The sequence below is a fragment of the Taurulus bubalis genome (assembly GCF_910589615.1).
Source record: "Taurulus bubalis genome assembly, chromosome: 7".
NCBI classification, from domain to species: Eukaryota; Metazoa; Chordata; class Actinopteri; order Perciformes; family Cottidae; genus Taurulus; species Taurulus bubalis.
The window spans coordinates 29,496,224-29,511,568 of record NC_136595.1 but is presented as its reverse complement, the minus strand read 5'-3'; the positions used below and the strand labels follow the sequence as shown (position 1 = coordinate 29,511,568).

General features: G+C 48.3%; 3 protein-coding genes across 3 annotated transcripts in view; 2 read left to right on the top strand and 1 right to left on the bottom strand.

The window, feature by feature from the left end:
• lrrc39 (leucine rich repeat containing 39) overlaps nt 1-3,285 on the top strand; it is a gene marked incomplete at its 5' end in the record, with an annotated part of 6,242 nt that extends 2,957 nt beyond the window's left edge. The window contains 8 exons of the mRNA XM_079220888.1: nt 269-377; nt 459-615; nt 748-884; nt 969-1,114; nt 1,191-1,343; nt 2,550-2,710; nt 2,895-3,013; nt 3,157-3,285. Coding sequence (XP_079077014.1) covers nt 269-377; nt 459-615; nt 748-884; nt 969-1,114; nt 1,191-1,343; nt 2,550-2,710; nt 2,895-2,920 — 889 coding nt within the window. The 3' untranslated portion in view covers nt 2,921-3,013; nt 3,157-3,285. The remainder of the gene's footprint in view (nt 1-268; nt 378-458; nt 616-747; nt 885-968; nt 1,115-1,190; nt 1,344-2,549; nt 2,711-2,894; nt 3,014-3,156) is intronic.
• A 318-nt stretch (nt 3,286-3,603) lies between these two features.
• On the bottom strand, nt 3,604-8,728 carry trmt13 (tRNA methyltransferase 13 homolog). Its single transcript, XM_079220706.1, has 11 exons — nt 8,553-8,728; nt 6,661-6,707; nt 5,971-6,037; nt 5,756-5,812; nt 5,618-5,687; nt 5,416-5,522; nt 4,829-5,014; nt 4,657-4,729; nt 4,511-4,585; nt 3,891-4,305; nt 3,604-3,776 (listed from the first exon to the last, which is right to left on the bottom strand). Exons 1-11 carry the CDS (start codon nt 8,661-8,663, stop codon nt 3,605-3,607), a joined length of 1,380 nt encoding a protein of 459 aa, XP_079076832.1. The 5' UTR covers nt 8,664-8,728; the 3' UTR covers nt 3,604.
• A 322-nt stretch (nt 8,729-9,050) lies between these two features.
• On the top strand, nt 9,051-15,345 carry map1sa (microtubule-associated protein 1Sa; the record flags this gene model as incomplete). Its single annotated transcript, XM_079220887.1, has 7 exons — nt 9,051-9,213; nt 10,420-10,521; nt 10,993-11,075; nt 11,373-11,513; nt 11,633-14,480; nt 14,879-15,102; nt 15,190-15,345. 7 exons carry the CDS (start codon nt 9,051-9,053, stop codon nt 15,343-15,345), a joined length of 3,717 nt encoding a protein of 1,238 aa, XP_079077013.1.

The window sequence follows — 15,345 nt, the reverse complement described above, 5'->3', positions numbered from 1 at the left end:
TAGTGGTTATTTCAATGGTGGATGGCGAAAATAGTAAATTACTCTGAGATAAGCCCCGCCCCTTTTCCCCAGTGAATGGTTGCAAAAAAATGAAAAACGAATTAACCACAGAGTGAATTTTTCACCGGGCGGCGCGATATAGGCGAAGTGGCGTCGCGAAAATTCGCAACTCTTTTGGTGTGAACACGGCATCAGTCCTGGTCTTTCATGTGTCATGTGGTTCATGTCCTGGTCTGTCATGTTTCATGTGGTCCGGCTCGTGGTTCAGACTGAGTGTTGGGGTCTGGGAGGACCGGGCGGTTCTGGCTCGGCTGAAACAGAAGCTGCAGACAGAAGATGGACGGCTCATCCTGCGAATCGAACACGAGGAGTGGAAGGTACCGCCCCCTTAGGGGAAGTGGACTGGGCAAGGTGGACCTGATGAGGGTCAGGTCTTCATTTCTCTCTCCCTCCTCCAGACGCTGCCGGCCTGCCTGGTCCAGCTCAGTCAGGTCCATGAGTGGCATATTCACCGGACCGGACTGCAGAAGATCCCTCACTTCATCCCCAGCTTCCAGAACCTTTTAGTTCTAGATCTGTCCCGCAATGGGGTCACAGAGATCCCCAAACAGATCGGTCAGTACCCCCCACTTCTATCAACCAACCTATTTCATTCTTACTGGAACCCTTATTTGAGGGTTGTAGACCTGTTTCATGTCCTGTAGTACAGTTCTGGTTCACACTTTTGTGTCCTGGTTCTGGTCTCAGGGAAGCTGACTCAGGTCCGAGAGCTCCTTCTGAGCTACAACAGAATCCAGTTTGTTCCTGAAGAACTGAGCAGCTGTGAGAGTCTGGAAAGACTGGAGCTGGCCATGAACCGGGACCTGAACCAGCTGCCAGATCAGGTACCATCCACTACCTCATTCAGGTTCCAAATAACCAATAACCCACTTTGGTCCAGCTGATCCGAGGTCTGTCCTCTGAACCAGTTGAGGAACCTGAAGAAGCTGCAGCACCTGGACTTGTCCATGAACGACTTCACCTGCATGCCGGACTGCGTGGTCGGGCTGCCGGCGGTCCAGTGGCTCGACATGGGAGGAAACCGTCTGCAGCACTTACCTGAAGACATACACAGGTGAGTGACAGAGCCACCGGAGGCCCCGCCCCTATCTGCCATCAGCCAATGGACACTGAGATTGGATTGTCCTCAGGATGGAGACGCTACACACTCTGTGGCTGCAGAGGAACCGGCTGGAGGACCTTCCAGAGAACATCAGCAGGATGAGGAGTCTGGACACACTGGTCCTCAGCTGCAACCGGCTCACAGACATCCCCCCACTGATGGGGGACATGTCCAACCTCAGGTCAGTCTGTCCTTAGGCCAGTCTGTCCTCAGGTCAGTCTGTCTTCAGGTCAGTCAGTCGGTCTTCAGGTCAGTCTGTCTTCAGGTCAGTCAGTCTGTCTTCAGGTCATTCAGTCTGTCCTCAGGTCATTCAGTCTGTCCTCAGGTCAGTTGGTCTGTCCTCAGGTCAGTCTGTCTTCAGGTCAGTCAGTCAGTCCGTCCTTAGGTCAGTCAGTCCGTCTTCAGGTCAGTCAGTCTGTCTTCAGGTCAGTCTGTCCTCAGGTCAGTCGGTCTGTCCTTAGATCAGTCAGTCCGTCTTCAGGTCAGTCTGTCTTCAGGTCATTCAGTCTGTCTTCAGGTCAGTCGGTCTGTCCTCAGGTCAGTCAGTCTGTCTGACCTCAGGTCAGTCAGTCCGTCTTCAGGTCAGTCGGTCTGTCTTCAGGTCAGTCGGTCTGTCCTCAGGTCAGTCAGTCTGTCTGACCTCAGGTCAGTCAGTCCGTCTTCAGGTCAGTCTGTCCGTCTTCAGGTCATTCAGTCCGTCCTCAGGTCATTCAGTCCGTCCTCAGGTCAGTCGGTCTGTCTTCAGATCAGTCGGTCTGTCCTCCGGTCAATCAGTCCGTCTTCAGGTCAGTCGGTCTGTCCTCAGGTCAGTCGGTCTGTCCTCAGGTCAGTCGGTCTGTCCTCAGGTCAGTCTGTCTTCAGGTCAGTCAGTCTGTCCTCAGGCCAGTCAGTCCGTCTTCAGGTCATTCAGTCTGTCTTCAGGTCATTCAGTCTTCAGGTCAGTCTATTTTCAGGTAAGTCACTCTGTCCTCAGGTCAGTCTGTCTGTCTTCACGTCAGCCCGTCTTCAGGTCAGTCTGTTTTCAGGTCATTCAGTCCATCTTCAGGTTAGTCTGTCTGTCCTCAGGTCAGTCAGTCCGTCTTCAGGTCATCGTGTCTTCAGTTCCGTCCGTCTTCAGGTCATTCTGTCTTCGGGTCATTCTGCCTTCAGGTCAGTCTGTCCTCAAACAGAACCGGATCATATTAATATTGGAGATATTGGACACAGTTCAAACAGCAGTCGACTATCAGACGTGTTTCTGTTGAAGCAGGTTTGTGAACTTCCGGGACAACCCTCTGTCTCTGGACGTGTTTCAGGTTTGTGAACTTCCGGGACAACCCTCTGTCTCTGGTTCTGTTTCAGGTTTGTGAACTTCCGGGACAACCCTCTGTCTCTGGTTCTGTTTCAGGTTTGTGAACTTCCGGGACAACCCTCTGTCTCTGGACGTGTCGCTGCCCTGCAGGACGACGAAGGCCGAGGACGATGAAGACGACAGAGAGATGTTTGGACGAGAGTTCATGCAGGTCTACATCCAGGAGGCCCGAAAGAGAGCCATGCTCACCGTGCACCGTGAGTTCATGATATGAAAGTCTAACTAATGATATCTTTACTGAGCAGCTAAAGGATCCATTTGTAAATCGTAATGATAATCTTCTGTTTATATTTCATTGATTGTTTTTTGATACTTGAAATATAGCAACAATTGTAAAAGTAAATTATCTCCACTCATTCATTTCTAACTTTGACCCTCAAGGTTCTCAAATCGTTAAACTCCATTGAGTCGTCGTTATCGGGAATGACAGATTAAAAACACTGGATCCTACATTTCCCAAAATGCACCTGGATGGCATCTCTCATGAGCGCCTCTGCCTTGTAAACAAACTCCAGACCTTCAGTTTGTAATAACATAAAACATGAAAAACAATAAAAAAAAAAAATAGTAATAAATTTAAAAAAATAAATAACTCAAACATTTTGTTCGATTTTTATTGAAACCTGCTGTGTTTCTGTTTCAGAGCCGGATGTGGACTCAAACTAAGAAACAAGACGGATTCATATATATATTCACATTTATATGATGTTATATTTCTGTTTCTGGAGTTGGAGGCACTGACAAAACTAAATGTTTTGTCAGTTGATGGTTTAGTTTTTTTCCAGTTTGTGTCGGTTATTTATAATAAAAAAAAAAAAATATATATATATATTTATTTATTTATTATGTATGAAGTTATTAAGGACATGTTTTTTTTTTTTTAAACATTTAATAATAAAAAAAACAAAAAAAACATTCAACAGTTTCATTTCAATCCTAAATAAAAATACTTATTGAAACTCAGAGTTTGTGTGATTTCTGTATCGTCTGAAGTCAGTCTGTAGCCCGTCTGTAGTCAGTCTGTAGACAGCCTGTAGTCCTCCTGTAGTACGTCTGTTGTCCGTCTGTCGTCCGCCTCCCTGTGACCTTCATTACCCAGAGGGCACGGCAGTCAGCAGCACGTTCTCCAGAGTCACCTGACTGCTGACGTAACGAGTCAGTTTGCTGCTGAAGCCATTCCTCTGCAGGAAGTCAAGCCGGCCGCCGTCAATCACTCGTTTACAGAGACGGCCCACCTGCTCACGCTCGTCCGTCTGCAGGAACCTGAGGAAGAGGAAGAGGAAGAAGAGGAACTCCTGAAAACAGATTCACAAACTCCAGACACCAGAAGAGAGACCCTCTGGTTAAACTTCTTGAGGTCAGAGGTCACATATTTACCCGCTCACAGCGTCAGCCTCCTCCGCCCGGTCGTGTTCTTTGTCGTCTCTCCTCTGATTGGTCCCGCCCTGAGATGCACGGCCCCGATTGGCCGGTCGGAGTCCACACGTGGCCCAGCTGGACATCCGACAGAACGCGGAGAACTCTTCCGCCCCGAGTCCGTTCTGCAGGAAGAACCGTTGCCCGACGTAGTGACGCCACTCACAGCGATGGTGGCAGCACAGCGCCACGGCCAGGCCCAGCACCGGACCAGGACCGGGGTCTGAACCAGGACCAGGGGCTGGCCTTGCTGCTGCATCAGCTGGTTCTGGTTCTGACGTTTTGAGGCGTTTTGGTGGTGGTGGTGGTTCCTCCTCCTCCTCTTCCTCCTCCTCCCTGAGTCCTGGTGTTTCCAGCAGACAGCGCAGAGCCAGATCTGAGATCAGAGAGAAGCCTGAGATCAGAGCCAGATCTGAGATCAGAGCCAGATCTGAGATCAGAGAGAAACCTGAGATCAGAGCCAGATCTGAGATCAGAGAGAGAGACCTGAGATCAGAGAGAGAGACCTGAGATCAGAGAGAGACCTGCTGAGTCAACACCCTCTTTCCTGGCAGCCAATCAGAGGGAAGCATCGCTCTCACCTGTCGCTGCTCCACACAGGTGTTTTCCAACTCCAACCAGCGGAAGCTTCTTCTGTCGGAGGAGCTGGACTTTACCTGCAGACATCAGAGTCAGGACCAGAACCAGAACCACACAAACCATCAGGCTCCAAGTGTTGGTCTCTTACTTAAATCCAGATGCTGAATGTCGACCTGCAGCCTCTCAAACTGAACGCCAGGATCCTGTTGTTTCCCATCCACCTGGACCAGGACAGACCAGATCAGAACACAAAACATGAAAGTGGCTTCTGGCGCCCTCTGCTGGTCTGCTTGAAGTCTGGACTAATAAGGGTTTCATGCCTTGAAGCGGGTGCTGCAGCGCTCCACCAGCAGCAGCTGCAGGTCCTCACAGGTCTTCAGGTGGTCTCTGGTCTTCAGGGCTTCGTGGATCCAGTGGGATAGTTTCCCACGACCTGCTCCGAACTCCACGAAGCACCGCCCCCTTCCCAGCAGCCCCAGCGCCTCCAGGTGACCTAAGAGAGAGGACTGAACACCTGACAGGTGAGAGCCAGACCACAATGAGGCTCCGCCTCCTCCGATGTATGAACAGCTGTTCACGGTCCGGGAACCAGGATCAGGATTTGAGGTTAACTCTGGGTTTCAGTCCTACATCTAACCCGGTAGATCACCATGGTAACCGATGCTGAACACAGAGCTCTGATTGGTCGGTAGGCGGAGCTTATATACGAGTTGACGTCTTATCTCCATCATCATCATCATCGTAGGATTGAAACCCTGAAGTTACCTCGATTACCACAAGTCCTACTCCTGTTTCAGAGTCCTGGTTCAGAGTCCTGAACCAGGACTCTGAACCAGGACTCTGAACCAGGACTCTGAACCAGGACTCTGAACCAGGACTCTGGTGGATCAGAGTTTCCTTTGAGCACCTGCTGCTTCAGGTGTTTGTGGGCGGAGTCTCCATTCTTTGGGTTGTTGAGTTCCTCCTGGAGGACGGGGTGAGACAGAACGCTGTCGTCCACGTCCCACTGCAACCCTACAACAACAACATGATGATCATCATGATGATGATGATGATGATGATGATGATGTCACCACTCAGGTAAATTATCCGCTCCAGGAGGAACTCACCTGCGACGGCTGTCTTCAGTTTGTCCAACAGAGAATGTAACTCGGCCCGGCTCCGCTCAGACAGACTCACCTGAACCACAGGCAGCAGGTTATGAGGACTATTATTATTATTATTATTATTATTGTGCGAGATGTTACCTGTTGGAGCGTCTTGCCGTCAGCGGATCCAGAGTTTATGTTCTCCACATAATAAACCTGCAGAACGGTTCACATCAAACACTCATTCATATATATATATATATATATATATATATATATATATATATATATATACACACACATTAATAATCAAATTCATAACATCAATAACAACAGTATCAATGATAATACCATTAATAACAATAACAACTCACAGGCTTTGCTTTCTCTCTGGCGTTACATTTCTTCAGGTGCTGCTTCAGTTTGTCTTCACTCACAGTGCTGAAGAGTCACACAAACAGGAAGTCACTCAGTGAAGAGTCACACAAACAGGAAGTCACTAAGTGCTGAAGAGTCACACAAACAGGAAGTCACTCACTGAAGAGTCACACAAACAGGAAGTCACTAAGTGCTGAAGAGTCACACAAACAGGAAGTCACTCAGTAAAGAGTCACACAAACAGGAAGTCACTAAGTGCTGAAGAGTCACACAAACAGGAAGTCACTCAGTGAAGAGTCACACAAACAGGAAGTCACTCAGTGAAGAGTCACACAAACAGGAAGTCACTCAGTAAAGAGTCACACAAACAGGAAGTCACTAAGTGCTGAAGAGTCACACAAACAGGAAGTCACTCACTGAAGAGTCACACAAACAGGAAGTCACACATTAAAGAGTCACACAAACAGGAAGTCACACAGTAAAGAGTCACACAAACAGGAAGTCACTCACTGAAGAGTCACACAAACAGGAAGTCACACATTAAAGAGTCACACAAACAGGAAGTCACACAGTAAAGAGTCACACAAACAGGAAGTCACTCACTGAAGAGTCACACAAACAGGAAGTCACACAGTAAAGAGTCACACAAACAGGAAGTCGCTCACAGGGTTGATCTGCTGACTCACTGTTTGGGGTCCAGAGGACACGGAACCCTGTTGCTGCTCCCTTCCTCCTGAAACGGGAAACAGGAAGTTAGGAAACGGGTGATGATGTCACAGCTCACCTGTACGGAAGCGCATTGCATTCACTGGATAAAAAAATAAAAAATAGACCCCTTTTCTCGTAATTACGACATCCTGATCTCGTAATTACGAGAAAAGATAAAGAAAAAGGAAACGTCTGTAAATCCTCTCTCAGTGGCAATGATGGCACTATCGCAGTTAATCTGCTATTGTTACCTTCTCGGTTTGAGACACTGGGAAATACTGATGTTTCTAAAACATGAGGATGAATTAAATGTAGTATGTCATCACTGCGCAGGCATCTCAAGGCGTTGGGGTTGTTCAGGCGGAAAGCCCAGCCTGACGCGCTGGATGTCCTCTGTTTCTGCAGGAGCAGTTGAACCAACACGGGATGCTTCATGGATACAAATTCATGCATTTGAAATGCATCCAATCTGGTTTGGTAGTGACTGTAACGGACCTCTGAGAGTTTAAAGTATTGTAATAGTTTGTTCCTTTTTTTTGTCCTTTATTTTAGTCCGTTTTGTTACTGCAGTCGGTGCATTTCCGGTTGCGCTCTTATTTTGAAGGTACAAAAAACGGAAGTTGTTAGTAAGAAACGGGCAGAAAGGAAAAGTTGCCATAACAACGGAAAACAGTGTAAAAAGGTTACGGATGTATTAGTTTAGCACCTGGCTGATATGGGCACAAGGTTTGCACCTGTTCAAGTTCATGTTTTGAGAAAATATTGTTTTAGATGGTTACGTTTTTTGTCTGTGTCTGAGCTTAAGCTAATCAACTGCTATTTCCGTTTTTCTTCATCGTTCTTACGGTGAGTTCAATAAACCTTTACGAACCATCACTTAAAGACTCCACACTATAATTCTGCCGGGGATCCTGCAGTGACTCAAAGAACTGTGCGGAACCTGTTAAACATCCTAGATCCCCAGGAGGAGCTAAGGCAACGGAACCGTCTAAGAAGACGCCTGTACACATTACGAGAAAAGATCTCGTAATTACGAGATCAGGATGTCGTAATTACGAGAAAAGGGGTCTATTTTTTTTTTTATCCAGTGAATGCAATGCGCTTCCGTACACCTGTCATCAGCAGGTGAGAACTGAAGTACATGAAGTATTGCAGTAGTGGTAGTACTTGTAATGTCATGTCAGCTTATTGATTGTTTATCAGACTTTCAGGATAATTATGAATCAATAAAAGAAATAAACTCGTATTGAATATAAATCCTGTTTAATAAACTGAAATCTGTCACAGACGTTATTGATAAATTACTGAGAAAAAGCTACTAAACAGATTATATAATATTCATATTTATGATAAATAAACAGCGTGACTCATTTTAAACATTTTACAAGATAAAAAATGTTTTATGGCGGGAAAATAAAACAGGAAATTCTGATTTTACCTCAACGTTTAGCCAAATATTAAAAACACGGAAATATTGAGATCCAATGAATTATAACTTTAACTTTAACTTTACAAACTAATAAATCATGATTTGTGTTGCTATCTCCGCCTGAGCTTTTTTTAATTATTATTATCTTCTTCTGGTCGGATGTGTAAAACAGAACCCCTGAAAGAAGTTGTTTTACTTTGAAAACCAGTTTTTGTCTCTAAATTGTTTAACTAATAAAGTTTCAACTTCAGACCTACTGGTCCTTGTTGACGCTGTGTCCCTGAACCCACCACGAGTACCTGAACCCACCACGAGTCCCTGAACCCACCACGAGTACCTGAACCCACCACGAGTCCCTGAACCCACCACGAGTACCTGAACCCACCACGAGTCCCTGAACCCACCACGGGTCCCTGAACCCACCACGGCCCCTGAACTCACCATGGTCGCGTGCTCTCCACAGAACACTTTTCCTCTCGCGACGATCATTTTGCAGAAGCGTTTCTTCTTCTCCAGGAAGAAGCCACATCTCCCGGGCAGCGCGGCCGCCATGTTGGAGCACGCTGACGCAGCTGACGCTCCGCGTTGCCTTCATGTGCTCAGCCAACTGAAGGAAATACCGTCACAAACTGTTGCTCCTCCGTATTTATTGAAATATATGAATTGTGTAAAATAATCAGGTTCACAAAACAACGTTGATATTTTACAGAATAATAATATATATTTTTAAACCTAGATTTGACCAAAAGTGTAAAACAATTGTATTGTATATATAAAGTTGTATTTCTCCTCAGCAGCACGTGAACGCATCCTCCAGCAGCTCAGTTCTTCTCTCTGATTGGCCGCCCTGTATGCCAATTAAAATAGTTTCCCGCCTCTCTTATCAGCGGGGTGGGGCTTATGTTCGGGTGACGTCATTAGTGGACTGTCCAAACCGTAATGGCGGCAGCAGCAGCGGAGCGGGGCTGTGGTCCCGGTTCTTCACCCGGTTCTCCTCCCAGTTCTCCCCAGACGGCGGCGGCGGACTACTCGGTGCTCGTGGTGGTGGGCTCGCTGCGGCCCGCCGGGCTGCTGGAGCGGCTTCTGCGGCAGATAGACTCCGGTGAGTAAAGCGACCCTGTACCGGAGACGGTACCGAGAACTCAGGGCCGGAAGTTAGCGGGGCCCTTCACAATAAAAGACCCGGTGTCACTCTGTTAAACCAATAGTCTTCATGGTAAACGCCTTCAACTTACCGTGCGTGTAGCTTCCGGTTAGTGCGTGTAGCTTCCGGTTAATTGAAAGTGTTTCGTGGACATTTTATAAACATGAAATATATCGTGTTTTATATATTCTTATATATAACTCTGTGTGTGTCTCTGTGCGCGCGCGCGCGTGTGTGTGTGTGTGTGTGTGTGTGTTCCATGAGCAGCAGCTGCTTCTGTTTTTATGGTTCGCTTTAGATTCACAGCGTATATTTTGATATATTATTTATTCTTATATGTATTTATTTGGTATCTTTTGGCAGTTTGAGACTTTTGAGATTTACAGAAACACGTGCATTGTATTTCTTTGAAATAAACAATATTTTCACATACTAATTGAATCTTAATCACTTAATAACAGTTGCATTATTGTTCACTTCTGAGGAGGCGTTTATTTTGAAAATCTCTTGGCACCGGAAGTCGTTATCTCGTGCAGCTTGACGTGTTTAAACCCCCTTCACGCAGCAGTTTGACCCGCGAACCTGATCGACTGATCGATGATCAATAAGTCCCAGTGTCAAGGTGATCACAGGTCAGTTAGTCTATCGTTTGTGGAGCTGACCTGGAAAACCAGGAGAACCATCAGACTGACCGAGTCCAACTGAAGAAACAAGAACAATCCACCGGATTCTGACAACTGATCCCAGGCCTGATCACTAGACCAGACCTGATCAATGATCACAAGACGTGATCAATGATCACTAGACCTGATCAATGATCACTAGACCTGTCCTGAGGTTAAGTAAAACTAAAGATGTGAAGTCATGAGTTCTTCTGTAGTTTATCTCTAATTTCTATTTTATATTAACGTGAAAACATCTGGATTCCTGTGTGTACTTCAGGTGTGTGTACTGATACCTCTTCCTGTGTGTACTTCAGGTGTGTGTACTGATACCTCTTCCTGTGTGTACTTCAGGTGTGTGTACTGATACCTCTTCCTGTGTGTACTTCAGGTGTGTGTACTGATACCTCTTCCTGTGTGTACTTCAGGTGTGTGTACTGATACCTCTTCCTGTGTGTACTTCAGGTGTGTGTACTGATACCTCTTCCTGTGTGTACTTCAGGTGTGCGCTGCTGGCCTGTAAATCTGGACGTCTCCGTTCTGGACCAGCAGCTGAAACTCTTCGTGTCGAGACACTCTGCCTTCCTGTCAGAGGATGTCCCAGGTGAGACGACAGTACACCTGCTGGTCTGTGTAGCTAGTGTTGTGTGTCAGCTGGACCCTCATCTTTCTTTACGTTCATCTTTCTTTACGTTCATTATCTTTATTTTAATAGTTTGTCTTTGAATCAACAGTTAAATAGAAAAGTTCAGCCGTTTACACACAAACTGGATCAGAAACAAAGGTCATCCCACCACCTGACAGGAAGGATGATGAAGTTATTTATGAGAGAGAGAGAGAGAGAGGGAGAGGGAGAGGGAGAGAGAGAGAGAGAGAGAGAGAGAGAGAGAGAGAGAGAGAGACTCTCCTAATCACCCGGTCTGTAATCTGAAGCCCACATTGTTTGCGGCGGTATGATGTGAAGGAGCTCTGTAGAGGATGTTCCGCTTCGTGGTGATTAGTTTGGTCCGCTAACGGGACGTCCGTCTGCGTCCGCTGGCATCCTGTGATCTGATGCGTGCCGTTTGTCCTGCAGGACAGAGGACGCTGCAGCACCGCGGGGACGTCCTGGACACTCGGGTTGTTGTGAATCCGGCTCACGACTTCGTCTGCTCAGAGGTGAATAAAAGTCCCCTGAAACACTCTGGTTCATTATGTGGAACAGATCCAGATCATCAATGCTGAGGGCTCCTGGGTAACGTTACCCCAGGCTAGAGAAGAATCAATGGCATCTCTATGAGGCGTTCATGTTCAGTAATGTGTGATCTTGATGATGTAACATGAACAACATGACTTCCTAACAGCTCTGAGCTCATTATTATAACACTTTGTTATAACACTTTGTTTAGCTTTCCTTTAGAATCCAATTCAGTCACAATAGAAGACTCTAACAAAGGTGTGTGTGCACGCTTTCAGGTGCGGCGGCTCGTCTGTGATCCGTCTCCACATAAACTTCTGGTTATGGCCGGTCAGTGTGTGGAAGAGTCCGGAGAGATCGTGTTCCAGAGAGGCTGCTTCTCCCTCAGAGACTTCCTCCACATCTTTGAGGAAGACGAGGTGTGTGTGTGTGTGTGTGTGTGTGTGTGTGTGTGTGTGTGTGTGTGTGTGTGTGTGTGTGTGTGTGTGTGTGTGTGTGTGTGTGTGTGTGTGGTCCTGACTGTGTTTGTCTCTGTTAGGTTGGGCAGCTGTTGAGCTCTACAGACCCGCTGACGAAGGCCCACCTCACCCTCAGCTGCCCAGATGTTGGTCTTTGGAAGAACTCTGTGTTGGAGGAACACAACCTGCAGGACTACATACACATCCAGATCAACCCCCCCCTCGTCCTCCCAGAAATGGAGGGTCTGCAGGAGTTCACGGAGTACCTGTCGGAGTCTCTGGAGCCCGAGTCCCTCTTCGACCTCCTGGAGCCCCCGAGCACCGTGGGGTTCCTGAAGCTCTCTCGGCCGTGCTGCTACATCTTCCCCGGGGGGAGGGGCGACTCCGCCTTCTTTGCTGTTAACGGTTTTAACGTCCTGGTGAACGGCGGCTCAGATTCCCGCTCCTGCTTCTGGAAACTGGTTCGGCACCTGGACAGAATCGACTCGGTGCTCCTGACTCACGTCGGCGTGGATAATCTCCCCGGGCTGAACAGTCTGCTGCTGAGGAAAGTGGCGGAGCAGGAAGAAGAGTCCTCTGAGGAGGACTGGATGAAGAACCTCATCTCCCCTGAGATCGGGGTGGTCTTTCTCAATGTTCCGCACCGGTTGAAGTCCTCACAGGGAGATCCTGGTGAGCTGCGGAGTTGTGACCAGGTGGCGCTCACTCTGCAGAGTTTACAAAGACTTTCCATCAAACCTGAACCTCTCAGCCGGTCTAACGGACCCAGTGTAGAACCAGTAATTCTGTTTCAAAAGATGGGAGTGGGCTGTCTGGAGCTGTACCCACTGAATCCAGTCACGGGCAGCAAAACCCTTGAAGCTTTAATGCAGATTTGGCCAAATAACGGATCCAATGTTAAGGGCTCAGATCTCCCTCTACCATGCCTAGTTTCCATCTGTGCTTTGCTGGTCTGGCATCCTTCCAGTCCTCAGGAGAGGATCATCCGTGTCTTGTTCCCAGGATGCACGCCACAGAACAAGATTCTGGACGGACTTGAAAAACTCAAACATCTGGATTTTCTCAAACATCCGGTCGTGTGTTTGAAGGACCTAGAAACATTCAGACCCGAGAAACAGCCAAAACGAGCAGAGAGTCGGGAGAGCCTTAAGTCCCAATCGAAGGACTTCAGACACAGTAGTGCCTTGCAGAAAGACAAGCGAGTGGATGTCAAAAAACAGGAGGTGAAAACAATGCCAAAGGCAACAGGTGACGCCACACCTAAAGAAAAGAAAGACGGGGAAGAAAAGCCCAAACTAAAGGATCCAGATGCGAAATCAAAGCCACAGAAACCGACTGAAAAGCTTCTTCCAAAGAAAGATGTGTCAAGAGAAGAGAAAAGGGAAGTGAAAAAGAAGGATGAGAAGGTCACTGTGGCTGTTGTCAAGAAAGAAGACGGTGGAGAGAAAAAGAAAGAAGCTGTAAGTACAAAAGCAAAGAAAGACGTCAAACCTGAACCAAAGAAAGACCGACAGAAAGAGGTGAAAAGCACCAGACCAGCTGTGAGAGAAGTGAAGAAAGCAACAAGTACAGAAGGAAAGAAAGCTTCTGGAAAGAGTGGGAGTCTTCCAAAGAAAGACACTTCGTCTTTAGGGACAAAAGGTAAACCGGGTTCAAAGGAGCAGGAGAACCAGAAGGAGACGGATCGCTCCAAGGTGTCCTCACCTGAGGACATGACGGCGGACTTTGAACGTCTTCGATTGGAGGACAACAATGGGAACAACTCAAAGGCCCTGAGTTCTGATGGCGCAGAGACCAATGGAAACCAGACCTCGACAGTAGAGAGTCCAGAGATGTTTCGCTGTATGGAGACGGACCAGGTCTCCAATCAGAACTCTGCCTCTCACTTTACAGGACGTACCGCTTCCCATCGGCCCCATGAAGAGGACATTCTGGGGTTAGGTGACGACGCCGTCTTCGGGACAAGAGGATCCAGTCTGGGCTTTGAGGACAGCAGGACCTGCGACCTGGAAAACTCCCATAAGCAGTCGGGTCTTTTGACGCTTAGTCCTTTTAAAGACATGATGCCGGACTCCTCCACCTCCATGACCTCCATGCCGGCGGAGGTGTGCTCTCCTCCCTCTACAGAGGTTGATGAATCCCTGTCAGTTTCTTTAGAGCCCAGAGGCCCCGTGGGAGACGGAGTCTACTCGAACGGACATGTCAGAGACTCGGACTCCGTCACAGGAATGTCCTTACTTCCGGGATCAAACCATAATGGGCTCAGTGGGTCAGCGGATCACATCCACAGGATGTCAGACCTCATCTCGGATGTTCCACATGATGTAGACCTCTGCTTAGTGTCGCCTTGTGAGTTCCAGCACCCCAAGACTCCAGACAACCATCAGCAGCATGTGAGCCCCGACCTCTCCGGCAACAACAACCACTCGCAGGATCAAAGCAGCAGCGACTGCCCTTCAGCCGTCAGCCAGGAAACTCCTCCCACGTCAGCCGGCGACTCTGTCCCGGACTCCGACGTCCCCCCTAGTACAGAGGAATGTCCGTCCATCACCGCGGAGATGGACTCGGATGATGATTCTGGTAGCCTTTTCTCGCCTAGTCATCCACTAGATCCTCCCAGTCATCACTACTCCCACAGGGGAGAGCATGACCCCCCACCTGCCCCGGTCAAGGATTTGCCCCCATTACCGCCCCAGCCTGGAGCCTGCATGGCCGACTCAGAGGCCAGCAAGAAGCTGAAGAGTTCAGCTGCCAAAACCAAGAAACCAACCGGCAAGACGCAGAAGGCCACCTCTGGAAGCACCGCAGCCCAAACCGGGAAGTCCCCGACGGGGTCCCTGAAGATCATGTCCAGCCTCGACACAAAGCCATCGTCCAGAAGCTCACTTGGAGGCTCCAGAATTGGTCCCGCGAAACCGTCTTCCTCAGGTAGGCATGTCACCTGGTTCTGTTTGTGACACATTTCTAGTCCTTGAAACGTCAAATACAACACAACCGACATCAGACACACAGAAACCCGTTTATATAGACTACGTTAGATTAAATGATAATACCTGAAGTAAAAATAAGTCACTGTTTTGGCACATTTGAGTATTTTCTAGATATAATATAATACTGAAGGTCTCCGTTAAGGCCTGGGAGTTCTGTTCGTAGCTCCAGGCTTTTAAAGCTGCACCGCAGGCCCAACAAAGTCTTTTGAATCGGATCCAGATCTTTGTTCTTGGTGTGTCGCTTTTCTACGACCTTTTCCTGCTCCTGACATTCTAATGCACAAAGATCGTTTAGGTTTAAACTGTTTTCATCTCATTCTTCTGACTTCCTCCTAGCTTCCAAAGCTGCAGGTTCTTCTGGTTCCTCAGGTTCTGCGGTCTACGTGGACCTGGCCTACCTGCCGTCTGGCTGTGCCTCTTCGACCGTGGACCCGGACCTGTTCAGACGCCTCCGCTCCTCGTATTACGTCATCAGCGGAGACGACCCAGTGAAGGCGGTGGCGATGAGGAGCATTCTGGACGCCCTGCTGGAGGGCAAGAGCAGCTGGCCGGAGGTCCAGGTCCGTGAAAACACACGCTGACATTCGTTCGCTTCACTTTCTTGTGCCCCGTCCTCTGATTGGTCCGTTTCCCTGACCTGTCCTCAGGTGACTCTGATCCCAACGTTTGATTCGCTGGCGATGCACGAGTGGTACCAGGAGACCCACGACCGGCAGAAGGAGCTGTCCATCACGGTGCTGGGCAGCAACAGCACCGTGGCCATGCAGGAGGAGACCTTTCCCGCCTGCAAGGTGGAGTTCTGA